The sequence below is a fragment of the Pangasianodon hypophthalmus genome, chromosome 3 (assembly GCF_027358585.1).
Source record: "Pangasianodon hypophthalmus isolate fPanHyp1 chromosome 3, fPanHyp1.pri, whole genome shotgun sequence".
Classification (NCBI taxonomy): Eukaryota; Metazoa; Chordata; class Actinopteri; order Siluriformes; family Pangasiidae; genus Pangasianodon; species Pangasianodon hypophthalmus.
The window spans coordinates 8730989-8749940 of NC_069712.1; the positions used below are offsets into that span (position 1 = coordinate 8730989).

Sequence of the window (18952 nt, forward strand, 5' to 3'; positions counted from 1 at the left end):
TCACTGTCCAGTCACAGCTTTAAGCTGTACTCAAGGTCATGGCTGTAATCAGAAAAGGGGAGTAGGGCCTCACTCTTGTAAATATGTACATTTCCTATTAGTTGCACTGTTGTGAACAATTCATCGCCATTACAATATAAACAATATGTTTTAAGATGAATAACAGGATAAGAAGCTGAGACTTGAATGGGTCATTTAGGCAATGTGTGTATATTTATGTATGCTCATAAAATGTTAATGTAACAATTATGTAGAAGATTTAGTAGTGCTACACAGATGTGTGCTTAATAAATGTTCTCACCATCAAAAATGCTTATATATTTAATTAAACAAATTAGTGCTTGATCTTTCAGCCATTCAGTTTGTGATTTATTTGTAAGCGCCCCAGTTTACCCTGTCAGTACTGTATTGCATACAGGGTGAAATGGTAAACTGGGGCACTTAACATGATTATGTGTTATATGGATTTGTTAATATTGATATCATGGAAATCTGATTAAAACATTTTTTTTAGGTATTTTTCTCTTCTTATGGCTCAATTTATCTAATTACAATTTGGTGGACAAACCTTATGTTTTTGGTAATGCCTGTTTTTTTTAGCAGCAAACTGACAAAAATAATTTATTTTCATGAAGATGAACAAACAAAATGTAATGTAAGGAATCATCTTTCATATGAGAGAACTTTCAAAGTGCATAAACATTCATTAGTATTTATGTTTATGCACTTTGAAAGTGCTCTCATATGAAAGATGGTTCCTTACATTAGATTTTATTTTAAAAGATTATTTCAAAATGAAAAATTTAACTTAATATACAACTTGCTACAATCACTTTATAGTTTAGTTTACTTAAAAAAAATTCTAGGAAATCATTTTCCTGACCTTTTCCCCTAGTAGCCTGACTGCTTAGATTTGTTAATGTAACTCTTTTGGGTACTGTATATTTAATATAGCTTAAATACCTTTGTGTTTTGGTGAAGTAATGCACTGTATATTTTTCCAGATCAAAGCTATTGCTAGGACAAGGTTCTACTGACAAAATCACACCCACAGTTTTTTTTTATATGCCATTATTTTCACTCTTGCTTTGCATTACATTGTTTTGCTGTTCAGATTTTTAATGTGTTCATCTCCTTAGATAAATAGATATTACAGTGTTTGACAACCCAGTGACTATCATTTGCATTTGTGGTTGGTTATTTCCTTCCATGATTCTGTTTTGCATTTGTAGTGAATATGTCATAGTTTGGTGTACAACAAGCTCCCATATTTCCACAGAGTTTTTGGAACTATAATTGATTGCATCTTAGAACCCAATATTACTAATTACTGTCAGGGCATTTGTAAATTTTTTCATTTATCATTTTGTGTTTTCAAAAGCAATTAATAAATTGAGTTACTCATTGTCAGTGTTTTTACTCTTAAAAACCCAGGGCCTTTGGTGAGCCCAAAATTACATTGTTTGTTCTTCTAGCTAGACCTTTTCATCAGAGTAGTTTCTAAAATATAATTTAAAATAATCCTGAATAATTGTCCTTTTAAAATTGAACCACTTAAAAGGTTTTAAAGTGAATTTATAACATAAAGATTAATTTGATAATTTTATTTGGACAGCATATATTGCTAGCCCAGACATGGAATTGGAGCTGCTTCCCCACATCCACCCTCATTTACCAGTCATGTGCTGTTCCAAAGAGCCCTGCTGGTGCCTTCATCTGGGGCTGGGGCTTCTCTACTGCTTCTGACAAAGGCAGTTGCCTGCCTTGCTGGTTAGAGGCACTTGCACTGGTCCCTGGCGCTGCAGATGGTGTCAGCAACTGCCTTCAGCACCTGGTCATGCCGCCAACGGTAGTGATCCTCACCCAGCGCTTTGGTCCAGCAGCTTTAGAATGTGTTCCAGTGTTCCTCTTCTGATGCACAAAGGACATGCTGGTTATTCAAAGCTTGAAGAGGTTGGATGGGCTTGGTAGGATGTCATAGATGGAGTGGGAAGAACTTGACACTGAAATGTTCTGACAGTTGGCACCTGTCCTTGCCTGGGCTTAGTCGTAGGGTAGCAAGCCCTGCCCAGGCAGATACCATTGTCCCCACCAGAGCTCTCTGCCATAGCCATGATTCAGCCTGGTTTACTGAATCCTGCACCATCCATTTCCTCCCAGTTTGCACTTCAATGCCAGCCTGGTTGCCTTTTGTGTCACTTGACTCCCTGTGCTGGAGCACTTCACTTAAATAGGTGACCAGGGGCTCCTCACTCAGAATGCTCATGAGGAGCCTCAGTTTGGTGTTGTTCCTGTACAGAACGATGCTGCTCAGGCTTCATGGCTGGCCCAGCTACCTGTGGAGGTGATGACTGATACTCCATTCAAAGCCCTCCACATTTGACAAGGAGAAGTCTTAGACCAATAGTGTTGGTAAAGCCAACTCCTGGTCCATGACCTTAATGGACTCAGCATACCTCAGATTGCTGTAGGTGGTCTTCCCAAGGCTCTTGATCGGCTTCTCAGTGACTGATGTTATCCTGGTGCCTTCCAGAGAAAAGCAGAACTGGTCGGTCACCTTCCCCCTCTTCAGCACCAAGAACCTAGATTTCTCTGGCTTGAAGCTCATCCGAGCCCATGTGTTGAGCATCTGCAAGCCCTGGAGAATCCATCTGCTCCCCAGCACTGTGGTTGCTGTTACTGTTATGTCATCCATAAAGGCTCTGATGGGGGTTGTCAGACTCCAGACTTAGTATGAGGGCCTCTGCATTCCACCTCAGCTAATTTGACCACAATGTTCATGGCCAAGGCAAAAAGAAACAGTAAAATGGTACATCCAGTGATGACCCCTTTTTTCCAGGCAGTGCCTCTCTGACATGACTGCCCCAGAGGTAACTCTTAGACTGAAGCTATAATAATATTGCATTTTGTTGTCACTGTACTCATACTCTGACAATGACAATAAAGTTGAAGCTAACCTAACCTAATAGGTTAAAATGAGGACCCTGATCTTCCCTGGGACATGGTGCTGCTCCAGTGTTGTCTCCACCAGTTTATGTAGTATGTCAGGCTCCCACTGTTTTTCTGTCATCACTAGATTTTTATTCCTCCATAGATAATTTCATTTCATTGCTTCAATCCTTTAAGTGGCCTTTCTTTCTTTTTCTAGTGACTATTTTAGCTTTGTTGGAATTTTAATCATCATCAACATAATCCACTCATCTGACAGTGGATTTTTTTTGTGTGTTTGTTAATTTGACCTGCTTGATTCATTATTTCTGTGGTGTCCTCTTTGATCCTCCTAATGTTGATGAATATTTTGTTTTGTTTAACTCACCACATTTAAGTCATGCCCTCCCTCATCACAATATCACAGGCTATACAGCATTTAAGTGATACCATCAACTAGAACTTTGCTCCACTAATAATTTTCTGCATACTGTAGACATATACAGGTAATATAGATAAATAAAAAAATGGATTTATTTCTGCCTTTTCGATATAACTGATAAGAGCAAAGAACATGATATTATTGCTACTGATAGAAACCATGTGTCTAATGCTGTCCGTTCCTTCTCTTCCAGAGATCTCTGCCATTCACATTAAGAAGCTAAGAATAGGCATTGCTGAGTTCATGATGGAAGCTTTTACACTTTAAAAAGGTAAATGTTTTTGTATCCTGGTTTCTTGAATCAACAATATCTAACTAAACATTTTTCACTATCCATTAGGTTATTTGTAGTGAGTTGTTAACGATATGATAGGAAAAGAGATTTACATCCCTTAAATCTTTAATCAGATTGAACTTTAGGATTATTTTTCAAGTAATGGGGTTCCCATAGATCTGTTTTATATGAATTTTACATTTGCATATATGAAAACCTGAGTAGAAAAAAAAGACAAAACTCTATATATGGCAAACACTTTTCAACTTATTTGGCAGGAAAATGTTGTATCACTACAGGGAAGATGCATATATATATATATATATATATATGAAACAGGGTTTTTTTTTATAAATTATCCTTTACTTGAAAAATCTAATAAATAAGTTAACAAATAAACATAACAAACTGGAATATGCTGTCTATATTCCAGTCTCTCCAAGGCTACATCAAACACAGCACTAGATATAATATTATAATTGTACATTACACCCTTAGTAGAAAAAAAGGAAAAGATTTCTCAGGGGTTTTTGGGAGTTCTAACTTTCTAAAAGTGGGTCTATTTGGAACCTTTTGTGAAAGAGAAAACCTCTTATTTAGGGTGCTGGATATAACCTTTTGTTTAAAAATGTATATGTGGTATGATAACTTCCTTTGCATATTAATTGTAAAATCTAGGACAAATTAAAAATGAAATAATGAGATTTTGACTGCATACTTTTGAGGATGTAAATATTTTAAGTTAGTACATGGACAATGAGAATTTTAAATGTTAAAATTTCAGGAGGTTTTATAAAAGCATTAGGTAACTGCAACATCAGTGTCTTTATCTGACCTTTTTCTATGTCTTCCATTTTATCCTCCTCAGGAATTTAGTGATACACACCATAGAGACAGTCATGAACTCTTCATTTTTCCTTCCTACTGATAGTAATATACCTGTCTCTTCGCTCTGGACATTCATCAGTCTCAGCCTGATTGTGCTGGTTGTGTCTCTACCACTCAACGTATATGTTTTGGGGCTGATTGTAACGGGTGCCAGAAATGGAGTAGCATCAGAATTCTTTTCTCTTAACCTCTGTGTGTGTGAGATCGTCATTTGCTTCAATGTGGTGTTTGGTCTATTCAATATTATACTCTATAAAAATGATCCAAAAAACCTTTTGTATTCTTTTACAGTGTTTTTATCCTTAATGCATAGTATCAGCCGTCCTGTCTTCCAGTGCTGTGTCTGTGTGGAGCGATATGTGGCAGTGATCCATCCCATCATCTTCCTAAAATACAAAGCACTAAGATACCGCACTGCACTTTCAGTTGTTGCCTGGATAATCATTCTAGGACTCAGTGTGCTTTCCTCATTTATACTTATCAGATGTATACTGTATTATATTCTACTGCCAGAGTACTTACTTGTATGTTCTATTAAGATTCTCTGTTCTATAGCAGTGCTTAAGGCTTTGAGGAAACCTGGACCTGGTGAGAAATTAAGTGTAAAAGATGTAGAGTCCAATCGCATGAAAAAGAAAGCTTTTTGGGTGATTGTGATTATTCTGGTTTTCATGATTATTACTTATTGTCCAATGATGATTTTAACGTTTGTGTATGATTCTGTATCAGAACCACAAAAATCAGAAGTTATATCTGTGCTCTCCTACTTTACGATATTTTCTGGATTTGTGTACCCATTCCTCTATCTACACAGGGTTGGAAAACTTACTTTCATCCCTGGCTAAATGATCTCACCTTCAAATTACAGAGAATACTGCCAGCAATAAGATCTATTCTTTTCATTATGTTATTTTTATGTAATAAAATATATGAGTTGTCTAATGGTTAAATTCTTTTAGACGTTTGTTAAATAAGATTAAATGTTTCCATGTATGCAGCAGAATGACTATGATATGTAAATGAACAGTAGGACTTTTTTTTTTTTTACTAAACTAATGTTTCTTTTTTATATGAAGCATACTTCACATTAATTTCTCACAAAAGAGCTAAAACCTTGCAGTCTTCTGCATGATAGGGATTCTACAGTTTTATACTATTTAAAAACAGCAACAAAATTACAGCTGTACTATTTTCATGTTGCTCTTTCGTCACTTTTCTTTTAAGTGAAAAAAATAAGCATGAACAACAATACCATCTATATTTTATTATTTTACATCCAGCTTCAACAAGTAATATAAAATATAAAAATAAATAAAGAGAAAAAGAATGTAATTTCCTTATATGACATTGAAAATTACTTTGATCACAATATTATAATTTAAAAATAGCCTATATCAGCAAGTGATTTTATGTTATGCTACGATTGGCAAACAGGACAAACTTGGTCAGGCAAAAAACGCAGGAAACAGGGACAGAAATAGGATCGAACCAAGAATAACAAACACAATGATATGCAAGGCTCGGTAATATCAGAACACGAAATAAGCTAAGCATATACTTTGCCAAGAGCAAATGCCTGACAATATGTAGTGCTACCATGACCTCAAACCCACTGAACACCTTTGGGATGAATTGGAATTTCAGCTGTGCCCCAGGCCTCCTCGCCCAATATGAGTACCTGATCTCACTAATGCTCTTGTGAATAACCAAAAATTCCCACAACCATGCTCCAAAATCTAGTGGAAAGCTATTTCAGAAGATTGGAGGTTATTATAACAGCAAAGAGGGGAATAAATCTGGGCTGTTCAGCAAGCACATATGGGTGTGATGGTCAGGTGTCCACAAACTTTTGGCCATGTAGTGTATGTTCCAGTACCAATAGTGATTCACTGTCTTAGCACCACCAAGTGGCAACAGAAGTGAAGCTTCAAACCAAACTTGTGATTGATCAGGGGTCCTCATACTTTGACCAAATAGTGTAAATGATATAATTTCAACTGTATAAAATATTTTCCTTCAGTCAAGGCAAGTAATCATTGGTGTATACATTATATAGTTGCTCGTTAAAGCAAAATGTTCATTTTACTAGTTTAAAGTATTTGCTGTATCATGTGTCATTTTGCTGCTAAAACAAACAAGCATTACCAAAGACTTAAGGTTTGTCCACCAAATTGTAACTACCTTGTATGTAATACAGTACTGACAGCTTAGTAGTCTTTATAAATACTAGTGAATGTTTACGCAACCTTCAAATTTCTCTCATATGAAAGATGGTTCCTTACATTAGATTTTATTTAAAAGATGAATTAAAAATGAAAAATTAAACTGAATAGGCAACCTGCTACAACCACTTTATAGTTTAGTTTACTTAAAAAAAATCCTAGGAAATAATTTTCCTGATATAATAATAATTTACCTTTTCCCCAGTAGCCTGACTGCTTAGATTTGTTAATGTAACTTTTTTGAGTATTGTATATTTAACATAACTTAAATACCTTTGTGTTTTGGTGAAGTAATGCACTGTATATTTTTCCAGACAAAAGCTATTGCTAGGTCAAGGTTCTACTGACAAAATCACACCCACAGTTTTTTTTATATGTGTAATCTAATGTTTAATTAGAACAGGATTATTTTTTATAACTACCATTTTTTACATTTTAACATTTAATGAGGATGTGGCTTTTTTTACTCACATTACTTCATGTTCACTTCGCTCTCCTGCCATTATTTTCACTCTTGCTTTGCATTACATTGTTTTGCTGATTTTTAATGTGTTAATCTCCTTAGATAAATAGATATTACAGTGTTTGACACCCCAGTGAATATCATTTGCATTTGTGGTTGGTTATTTCCTTCCATGATTCTGTTTTACATTTGTAGTGAATATGTCATAGTGTGGTGCACAACAAGCCCTTAAAGTACAACATGCCAACAATTCCCATATTTCCACAGAGTTTTTGGAGCTATAATTGATCACATCTTAGAACCCAATTTTATTAATTACTGTATCAGGGCATTTGTAAAGGTTTTTTATTTTTAATTTATCACGACCTGTGTTTAAAACCAGTTAATAAATTAAATCACTCATTGCCAGTGTTTTTACTCTTAAAGACCCAGGACATTTGGTGGACCCAAACTTACATTATTTGTTCTTATACAGACCTTTTTTTTTAATCATGTTCACTGTTGCTACTGAATAATTCAGAGTAGTTGCTAAACTATAATTTAAAATACATTTTTGAATAATCGTCCTTTTAAAATTTAACCACTTAAAGGGTTTAAAAGTGAATTTATAACATAAAGATTAATTTCACAATTTAATTTGGACAGCATATATTGCTAGCCCAGACTTGTACTATTAATTTCTTGAATAGCAATGTATGAATCTTGATCCATCATGAGTTGCTAGGACCTTTACACAATTTCTTGATGCCAGATAGACTTTAGACTTTACACTTTACAGGCTTAGTGGTGTCCAGTTGTCCAGTTATGTTCAGATGCACACTCTATGTGTGAGGTATGAAAACTTTATGCAGTAAGAATGTTTAATCTCTGTCTGCTGAATTTAAAAAAAAAAAACATATACATACATGTGTTAAGGAAAAAATCTGATTACGTACTGAGTCATGTAAACTTAGAGTTTTTCCATTTTCAGATTATTTAAATACATATAAACAGGTTGATCAGATTATTAACAAAAATACATATTTTTAGTTATCAGGTTATGTAAATACTACTTAATTAAAAGTAGCTAATGGTTACAAGACAGTCACTAATCAGCTGTTGTCATTGAGTTTCGCATATAAATAAACACATTTAATTCATTCAGTTACATTCATGTCATTTAAAAGCATCAGGGGTACTGAATTCTATGTGTATGAATAGTGACATTATTTTTAATTCATTAGAACTGTGCTTTTTTTTTGACTGATTTACCTTTTAATGATGGTCAAGTCCACCACATTACTCTTTCACTTAATTTTATATTTTCCACTCCAGGGAGACCCTATGTCCTTTTGTGTGACATAAATAAATTATTAGAAAGTTTTAAGTGTTAAGTTTTTTACCCTTAGCTAATTATGAGGTCTTAATCATTGGTTATATCACAACAAGGACAATCTGCGTCAGTAATTCTGCATCAATGTGTCTTTCTGTCATCGCTACATTTTTATTCCTTCAAAGATAATTTAATTTCATTATTTGTTTGAACCATTGCTTTTCATAAACATTTTCAGTTCTCTATGTGGACCTCCTTCTTTTTACTAGAAACTGTTTTATTTTTGTTGGAATTTTAATTATCATCAAAATAATCCACTCATCTAATTTTTGGTTTTAAAATACATCTCAAGATGCCCTTGGATACAGTCATGTACAGGATCAGTTATGCAACCTGGGGTTATCAGGAGTTTCGGGCCTTTTAACATCAGACACCCTCACCCAAGTGACCCAGCTAGGGGTTTTCAGGCCCTGGCTTGTGTCTAAATAGCTTATATTCTATGGATTACCCTGCTTATCCTTCAGCCTTGCAAACATGTCTAACACAACCCTCCTCATTCCTCCCCAGTGACTAAGGTTTTAACAAGCCCCACTGGCACCATTAATACCTCTGCAGCCAACCTCTGTTGACTTGCCCTGTGCTCTCCACCCCTGTCTGTAGTACTCTTCCACTAAGTCTGCATACTTGGCTTGCTTCCTTTCATTGGTCTCCCTTGTCTTCCCCTCCCCAGCATGACAACCTGGTTTGATGTTTCCAAAACCAGCACTATGTCTGGTCTGAAGGTGGTATCTGTGATATTTTCTGGGAATCAGTGCTGCTTCCCCAGGTCCACCCTCATTTGGTAGTCATGTGCTGTTCCAAAGAGCCCATTTGGTGCCTTCAGCTGGGGCTGGGGCTGGGGCTTCTCTCCTGTTCTGACAAAGGCAATTGTCTGCCTTGCTGGTCAGAGGTGCTTGCACTGGTCCCTGGCACTGCAGATGGTGTCAGCAATTGCCTTCAGCACCTGGTCATGCCACCAATGGTTGTGACCCTCACCCAATGCTTTGGTGCCGCAACTGAGAACTTGCTCTAGTGTTCCTTGACTGAGGCACAAAGGGCATGCTGGTTATTCAAAAATTTCCCTGGCTGAGGACATTGGATGGGCTCGGTAGGATGTCGTAGGATTAAGAATTTGACATGGAAAGGTTCAGCTTGCCGCAACTCGGACCAAGAGATTCTCCGATCTAATGCCTGTTCCCATCTTGTCCATGCACCTTGTTGATGCATACCCACCTAATATGCTGGTCCTCAACCCTGTCTTAAACCTCTTCTTGGACCAGTTGGCACCTGTCCTGCCCTGGCCTCGGTCATAGTGTAGCGAACCCTGCTCGGCCAGATGCCATTGTCCCCACCAGAGCTCTCTGCTATAGCCATGACTCAGCCTGTTCTACTGCATCCATCATTGTCCATTTCCTCCCAGTTTGCACTTCAATGCCAGCATGGGAGCCTTTTGTGTCACTTGACTCCTTGTACTGTAGCATCTGTCTTGCACAGGTAACCAAGAGCTCTTCACTCAGACTGCTCATGGGGAGCCTCAGTTTGTTGTTGTTGTTCCTGTACAGAACAATGCTTCTCAGGCATCATGGTTGGCCCAGCCACCTGTGGAGGTGATGACTGATCATCCTCTCGAAGCCCTCCACATTTGACAAGGAGACGTCTTAGACCAGTAGTGGCCACAAAATCCCCCATCCCCTTCTTCAGCACCAAGGACCTAGATTTCTCTGGCTTGGAGCTCATCTGAGCCCATGTGATGAGCCTCTCCAAGCCCTGGAGAATCCATCTACATCTGGGTACTGTGGTTGTTGGGGCTGGGCCCCAGCCCCAGCCCCATCAGTTCATCCTTGAAGGCTCTGATGGGGGCTGTCAAAATCCAGACGTATGAGGGCCTCTGCATTCCACCTTGGCTGATTTGACCACAATGTTCATGGCCAAGAGGCCTCAGAGGTAACTCTTAGACTGAACCTATAATAATACTTTATACATTTCGTTGTCTCCGTACTCGTACTCTGACAATGACAATAAAGTTGAACCTAACCTAACCTGATAGGCTAAAATGAGGTCCCTGATCTTGCCTGTGACATGGTGCTGCTCCAGTTCTGTATCCACCAGTTTGTGTGGTATGTCAGGCTCCCACTGTCTTTTTGTCATCACTAGATACTTGATCCAAAAATCATTTCATTTCGTTGTTTGTTTGAACCATTGTTTCAACATTTTTCAATCCTCTAAGTGGCCTTTCTTCTTTTCACTAGCGACTGTTTTAGTTTGGTGAAATTTTAATTATCATCCATACAATCCACTCATCTGACAGTGAATATGTTTTTTCTCCATGGGTTTGGTTTTATTTCTGTTGTTACCTCTTTGATCCTCCTAATGATGATTAATATATATTTTTTTAACTCACCACAATTGAGTCATGCCCTACTTCATCGCAATATCACAAGCTATACAGCATTTCAGTGATATCATCAAGTAGAACTTTGTTCCACTAGTAATTTTCTGTATACTGTAGAAATATACAGGTAATATAGATAATAAAAATATGGATTTATTTCTGCCTTTTCAATATAACTTATAAGAACAAAGAACATGAAATTATTGCTACTGATAGAAACCATGTGTCTAATGCTATCATCTCCATTCTTTCTCTTCCAGAGATCTCTGCCATTCACATTAAGAAACTAAGAATTGCTGAGTTCATGATGGAAGCTTTTACATTTCAAAAAAGGTAAATGTTTTCATATTCAGGTTTCTTAAATCAACAATATCTAACTAAACAATTTCACTGTACATTAGGGTACTTATAGTGAATGATATGATAGGAAAGGCCAAACTCATAAAGAAGAAGGGTTTCTGTGTTATTGTGTTGATTCAGGTGTCCATATTTATTACTTATGGCCTGTAGTTAATGTTCATATTTTTGTATGATTCTTTATCTGATTCCCAGAGAGGGATAAAGGCATTTCAGTGTTCTCCTACTCTCCTATATATATGACTGTACATTCAATTCAATTTTATTTGTCTAGTGCTTTTAACAACTGACATTGTCACAAAGCAGCTTTACAGAAATAAATACATTCAGACAAAATTAAATCAAAATAAATTGTAAATGTGTGAATTTATCCCTAGTGAGCAAGCCAGAGGCGATTGTGGCAAGGAAAAACTTCCTGAGACGATATGAGGAAGAAACTTTGAGAGGAATCAGACTCAAAAGGGAACCCATCCTCATCTGGGTGATAATGGATAGTACAACTGTAAATAAATCCCTTCTATAACTGTGTATATAGAACACATACACATAATTATTTAGATTATATTTCTCTGAGGTTTATTGATTTCTTTGACCATGGTGCCTTGCAATGGAATGGCATCACACCCAGTGTTCCTGGGAGAGACTCTGGATACACAGCAACCCTGACCAAGATAACCACTCACTGACGATGAATGAATGATGATTTCTTTGACAAATTCACATGTTCATGTTAAGAGAATTGCATTTGAAATGCCTGATGCTCCTGCAGTAGAGCAACAATCTGAAATGGGATGTTCAAAAAAGCACATTATTGTGATGGTCAGGTGTCCACAAGCTTTTGGCCATATAGAGGATATAATAGTAGAAAATGTCTAAATTTGATCATGTGAGGGTTTTCTAGCTCGCCACACTTATCAGAGCCGTGCGCGCCCTCTTCTGGTTCCTGGGCGCATGTACAGCTGTGTTGGCGCAGGGAAGCCGCGAGGGGGCGCTCACACTAACGTTTCAAATGCAGCTCCACATGAATGATCCTGACGTAGGATTGAAGGCTGGCCAGGTAACGGTGTTGCTGGAAACTGGAAAATTTAATCAATCACAGGAGCTATTTTTGGAATTATTCGGGATAAAAGCGTCGGTATAATGCCTGGTAAGTCATATTAGATCTAAAAAAATCCTCCGTTCTGTTTTTACACGACTGTCGGACGACATCTCTGTGGGTTTTAGTCACTGAAAAACACGCGAGGTATTATTAGCTGCTAGCTAAATATTAGCCAGGTTGCAAGTGTTCGTTAGGTCCACGAGACACTCTTATTTTATCACTTGCTTTGCAGTGTGTTTGCAGCATAGTGTAATACTGTTAGGTGATAATATCCAAGTTGTGGATGTAAAAAAAAATAGCATAATCAAGGTGAAGAGCGCTGCTGTTGTTGAAAAGCAACGCCGTCGAGGCCTTGTTTCCTTTAGCTAACTTCAACGTTGGCCTGCTTCGTGATCTCGCGAGATTTGAGTGAGATTGCGCGAATCAAAATATCCCGACCTTTTTCTTTGTGTATAATTTGTATATGACGGAATTCCCCAAACTCTGCGCTACTCAAACGGGCTTCCAAGTGTTGATTCGAGTGTAAAACTTGGATGTGATGGCCAAGTACCAATTAAAAGCACATATCCAGCTTGTGCTAAACGCAGGGGGAAGGTGGGTGTATTAGCACACGATTCAGAGCAGCACTGTAGTGAAAAGTCAACATGCTTTACTAAGTCTATCATACAGTTGACTATAGGAGAACCTAAAGGAGTCTCATCCGGATTTTGTCATGTATCTTTTTACAAGATGAAATGGATGGATGTGCATGAGTGTCACAGCCTCAGGAGTAGTCGAGTTGATCTGAGACTTCCAGGGCCCCTAGGTCTGTGGAGCCTTTAAAAGGGCCTGGGCAAAATGGGAACAAACCATGGATCTTGAGCAAATGCATGCTATCAAGAACAATAAAAGGAAACTAAACCATTTCTGAAATACTCCCTTTTCCATGCAAAGGATTTTATATTCACTCATTCATGTTCAGTATGGAGTTTTTCCTGGTCAGTGGGAATCTGGAGCCTATCGCAGAAACACTGGATGGGAAAGAGGGAATACACCCTGGATGAGACTCCAGTACATCTCAGGGAACCAAGCACACATTCGCACACACTTGCACACTAGGAGCAATATAGCATCGTCAGTTCACCTACCAGCATGTTTCTCTGAGGGACACGGGATGAACATGTGCAACACTACATGCTGTTTCTCCATGTCACCCCGGATTAAATATGATCATTGTTGTTTTGTACATGTTTAACATAATTTGGACAGTAACTAAGCAATGATTTGTGGGATTTTATGAGCATACTGAATATTCTTTGCTTTGTTTTCAGACCACAGAAAAAAGTCTCCCAGTATTGCAGAAGGTTTTCTGTTTAGGGTTGCTCCAATCCAACGTTTCATTTTCTGTGTAATAGTGAACTGATTATGATACTGTCTCATACAGTCATCCTCACAGTAAACGAACCATTCATTCTGCAACTTTCTGTTCCTCAGGTCTGCAAAATATCAGAGACACGAATGCAGAAGACTTTAGAGAAACTTTAAAGCCATGTGATTATACAGCATAAACTACATGAGTGCATCACAAAATGTCAAATCCAACCCAGTGCCAATAGTCTTTAGTCGTTCATGAGAATTTAATTGTCAGCAGTGTTAGTGGAAGTTTTGTTTGTTTCTGGTTTAAAATTGTGATACGTTCATAGTATTTTCTACACTCTAAGCACTGATGGGTCACATCTCCTTCCATGTGGTTATAAAAAGACTGCAATTGCAATGACTGTAGACAGATTATTACAGATGGATTTTAAGTATCCCTTTATTCAATATCCATAGTCCTTTGGTGTTTAAAGGAGGTACTCGTATGGGAATATTCATTTGCTTAATCTCCCTCAGAGCCTGCAGATATTAACAGTCCTGAGGTGGCAAAGACACCAGGGGGCGGCAGCGGCCCTGGGAAAGAAGACAGCATGATGAATGGACACAAGGAAGGAGAAGCCAACCCCTTTGCAGAGTACATGTGGATGGAGAACGAGGAGGAGTACAACAGGCAGGTTAGTGTAACTTCTAATGCAGCTCAATGGGTTTTAGATGGATATGGATGGATTGGATTGAAAATTTCACAGAAAGATCTGAAAAGGGTATGATGTTTTTCTGTATTAGTTTACAGTATATCATACATGGAAAAAGTCTGTGTGGGTTTATGTATGTAATGAAGACAGTAAAACAAAAAGTAAGAACCTAATTATAATGTAAAAAAAATTCTGAGCTGTGTTTGCATCTGTAATTGTAGTTTATCTTAAATTCACACAGGTGGAGGAAGAGCTTTTGGAGCAGGAGTTTCTGGAGCGCTGTTTCCAAGAAATGTTAGAAGAGGAAGATCAAGATTGGTTCATTCCTGCACGGGACCTTCCTCCTGGAGTTGGACACATTCAGCAGCAGTTCAGTGGGCTGTCAGTCAATGACTCAGATGCCGAAGACATTGCAGTAAGTTCTTTGAGCTGGAACACTGAAATCAGTATAACATGAGTAGGGGTGTAACAACACACTCTGGTCATGATTCGATTCATGATACTGGCTTCACAATCAGATTCAATTCAATTCTCAGCATATTTTGAACAAAATTTGAATGAAGGAAAATTATGACTGAAAAGGCTCGTTTTTGGTTTCTGAAACATACACAATTGAAAAAAAATACAAAATACAGGCAAAAACAATTTTGTCTGTATTGAACTAAATAAATTAGAAATTGCCGTCACCTTTATCTTAAAAATAAATAAATAAACGTATAAATTCTCCCAATTATTTGATTGAGAAAACAAAGTCTCTGATTCCGTAGCAGCACCTGAGGCTTCATTTTAACCGGAAATGGAGGTCCATCGTTCCGTTGTTTGCATCATTACACCCCTAAAAATGAGAAATTCTTTCTAAACCAGTAGTTGTCTCCCTCTGCTCCAGTGTCTTCACCTCACCACATGATCTGCATGCATTAGAATAGACAGACAGATGGACAGACGTATCTGTCTGCAACAAGTTTTGCAAATTTAACTTTTATTCATGAAATGTTGATTTCTCCACACTGTAATATCTGAAATATGTAGCATCTAGTCATCCCACAATCCCTTGTGCATTTTCTCACAACTCCACAACGAAAATATAGTGATGATTAAGAGGGAGAGGACTCGAATAGTTCTAATCTAATAGTGGTTGTTAGTTTTGGTTCTCTCCGTTTTTGTTGCTTTTTTTTTTCTCTCATGAATAAATAACAAATTGTTAATTTATCTAAAAACTGAACACTAGAAAACATTTAAAAAAATCTGGTATTGTTTTACAAATGTTTGAGGAACTCGCACATTAATGTTATATCTTTTGTTTTTGTGTTTCAGCGCAAAAGCAGTTTGAACCCAGAGGCGAAGGAGTTTGTGCCAGGAGTGAAATACTAGGGATCTACTGGGCTCCCTCATAGAGACTCTTATGTGACTGCTGATGGTCAGCGGTCACCCCCACCTCATGCCTCAATTAAATTTGGTGTGTGTGTGGGGTTGGTGGGGTGGGGGGTTTTGATGCTCTTCTATAAGCTTTTTATTTTTATTTGTCTCCATGTGTACCCTGGGCGGGATATTGGGGTGGGCTGGGAAATCCAAGTAATGCCCCTATTGGACCGCTTCAGTTTGTGACTAGCTTTCTGAGAGGCAACTATGTTATTTCCACTATTGTGATAGTGACTACCAGTTTGTCCCTGGACATTGTTAAAAGTTTCTTCTAATTCCTTTCTTTTTCCTTTGTTTCTGTCTTCTGTTTTTTAAGGGAGGAAATGTGTCATTAGAGTGGGAGGGGAAAGGGGTGGGGAGAAGAATGATTGACACAAGGATCATTGGCAGGTGGACCAGTTCAAAGTGTTTGGAGCTGATGGCAGCTGACGTCCTGTAAGGGATTTCTAATGTGTTTATTTTTTCTTCTTCAATTGAAGTCCTTTCACTGTGCGACTTGCATTTACAAAAATGAAGAAAAAAAAGTATAATGAAATAAAAGAGTGGGTTCCCTCTTTGATGTGTTTTGCCCAGGATTTTAATGCATACAGCTCTGCAATGACTCAATATAGTGGGTATTTAAAGTGTTTTATTGTCTGAAGGTTCGCATCAGAGAAAATATAATGCACCATTATACAGTGTAAATTGCTAAAACTCTGATGATGATCATGGTGATGATGGTCAAAAGTTTCTGCTCAGGCTCATTTAGTGATGTGTTAAATATATAAATAAATTCAATAAGGCTGAGAAAGTTTAGATGGCCCTGGCAAGTTACCTTTAAGCCATAGCTGTAGAGTATATTGTTTGGTATTGCTGTATTAATGAATCGGATAGTGTTGTCCACTATCCTTAAGAAAAATTATATCACTGGAACTATAATCTTTCTATAATCTTAGTCACTAAAAAGGACTAAATGGTTAAAAATGTTTTTTGTTTGTTTGTTTTTTTCCCACAAAACCTTTACCAAAATTAATTTTGCTTTTTCTTCTAGGAAATCAGATTTAAATTTAATTATAAGAACTGCGTAATTTTTTTCCCAGGTAGCTGAGCTAACTCGATAAGCCTGGCATATTAAAACAAGCCCAGCTAATTTTTGTCAATTTTCAATTACCACAGTTGAAGCTAATCTTAAGCCTTGCGCAGTTACTATAGCAACATATGCTTTTGGACAAACCTGCTCTATGTCAGGCTAATGCTGAAGATTAGCGTAGCTAATTAGTTCTGTCGGAAATGCTGTGTAACCTCACAGTTCAGCCGGGCTAAAATAAGATTCTGTCACTGTCTAACAAATTGCTGCTAACCTAGGACATCTAATATTACATTATGCATTAAGTAGCCTAGCAAGTGGCTGGTGAGGCAATGACTGTTTATTGCGGCTATAACACAAGTGTGAACAGGAACAAACTTGTATTTCAGACATTAAATCTAACTTTGAACTGTTAAAATATGCAACGATTGATAAATTAAACATTGTAATCATTGGTAAATTGCTGTGATATAACTAGGGTTATTCAACACGTAGTTCTGGTCCACTAATTTGATTGGATGAGCAGTGTGCCAAGAGTGCATATATTTAGTATAACCACACTGGGACATTTCACTGTTTATATCACTCTGCTTGCCTGTGTTAACTACATAAAATTCCAATTCTAGAGAATTTACACTGAAACTGTTTACTGTTGAAACTGATGCATTTTTCATGAGTATAACTTTTGACTCAGTTAGATGAAGATGAAAAAGGAAGAAACGAAGCCAATTTCTCGGGAGCACTTTTAATGGGAGTGTACAAATCACTGTGGGCCCAACGAGCAGCAAGCTAATGGGATGTCAGGAACTCTCTGTGTTGGTATAGTAACATGCGATGCTCTATCAATCTGTGGCTTCTTCGGGATTTATTTCCACTAATGGAGAAAAAATAAACAAAATATTTGGCTATATTATGTCTAAAAATGTCAGGTACTCAATATTAATATCTTGTTTACAAGAGCCAAATCACAACCATGCCGATATTCTTGTTTGTTCATGTTAATGTGTTAAATAATGTCAGTTATGTAAACCTTAATATAAGTGTTATTAGTTTTGCCCATAATGAATTTGAATATTTATAAATGTTTTGAATTGTTTTCTTGCACATTCTAGAGTACCATTAATACTCAACTGGTTTCTTCTACTCAAGCTATTTCTTCATACTCTTAATGAGCAAAAGAAAAAAAATTACCCTTTCTACCTGGCATCTCACTGTCTTTTCCACTAGGAAATACTAGGACCCTAGAACTGCTCTTTGGTCTGTATGGCTCTGACTGGACCCGTAAATGTGAAGAACGGGTGTTTCTCTTTCACATGTTGTACTTTTGCAGAGGGATTTTAAATTTAAACATAGTAATTTTAACACTGGTAAATGTATATTTCCAGCACATTTTGAATAGCAAAAATACACGAGTATGTACACGAGTAATATATGTATTTTTGCTATTCAAAATGCAAAATACGTAAAAAATAATAACGCAAAATAATAGTATGATTTGTGATGTCCATTCGGGGGCACAGTGATATGGCAGCTGGCTTTTAGTGTTAGGCAAAGCCAAGGTTAAGGTCAAAGTTTTAGGTTCAGAATGAATGCTTTTTTTTAAAAAAATTGTGTAGGGTTTTTTTTTTTTTTTTTTTTTAGGATCAGAATGAACGCTTATGAATACACAAAGATTTCAAGAACAGCACTGTCTGTTTGATTAATAGACCTGTATTTAACCACGATGTGTTTTTACAGGGCTATACACGTTTGGTCTTCAGACTTCATTCTTTAATGTGGTATGACATTTATTCTGTTGCGGGGGACACAGTGGCTTAGTGGTTAGCACGTTTGCCCCCCTCTTCCGGGGCTGGGGTTTTGATTCCCACCTCCGCACTGTGTGTGTGTGTGTGTGGAGTTTGAATGTTCTCCTTGTGCTTTGGGGGCTTCCTCCGGGTAGTCCAGTTTCCTCCCCCAGTCCAAAGACATGCACCGTAGGCTTACTGGCATCTCTAAATTGCCTG

At 37.4% G+C, this 18952-nt stretch overlaps 1 protein-coding gene and 2 pseudogenes across 1 annotated transcript; 1 reads left to right on the plus strand and 2 right to left on the minus strand.

Annotated features, from left to right (window-relative positions):
- Window positions 1–1771: 1771 nt before the first annotated feature.
- On the minus strand, window positions 1772–3070 carry LOC113541193 (uncharacterized; annotated as a pseudogene).
- A 6037-nt stretch (window positions 3071–9107) lies between these two features.
- On the minus strand, window positions 9108–10716 carry LOC113541182 (uncharacterized; annotated as a pseudogene).
- Window positions 10717–12305: 1589 nt separating this feature from the next.
- Window positions 12306–16442, plus strand: paip2b (poly(A) binding protein interacting protein 2B). Its single transcript, XM_026932353.3, has 4 exons — window positions 12306–12464; window positions 14289–14446; window positions 14706–14879; window positions 15779–16442. Exons 1-4 carry the CDS (start codon window positions 12458–12460, stop codon window positions 15833–15835), a joined length of 396 nt encoding a protein of 131 aa, XP_026788154.1. The 5' UTR covers window positions 12306–12457; the 3' UTR covers window positions 15836–16442.
- Window positions 16443–18952: the final 2510 nt, after the last annotated feature.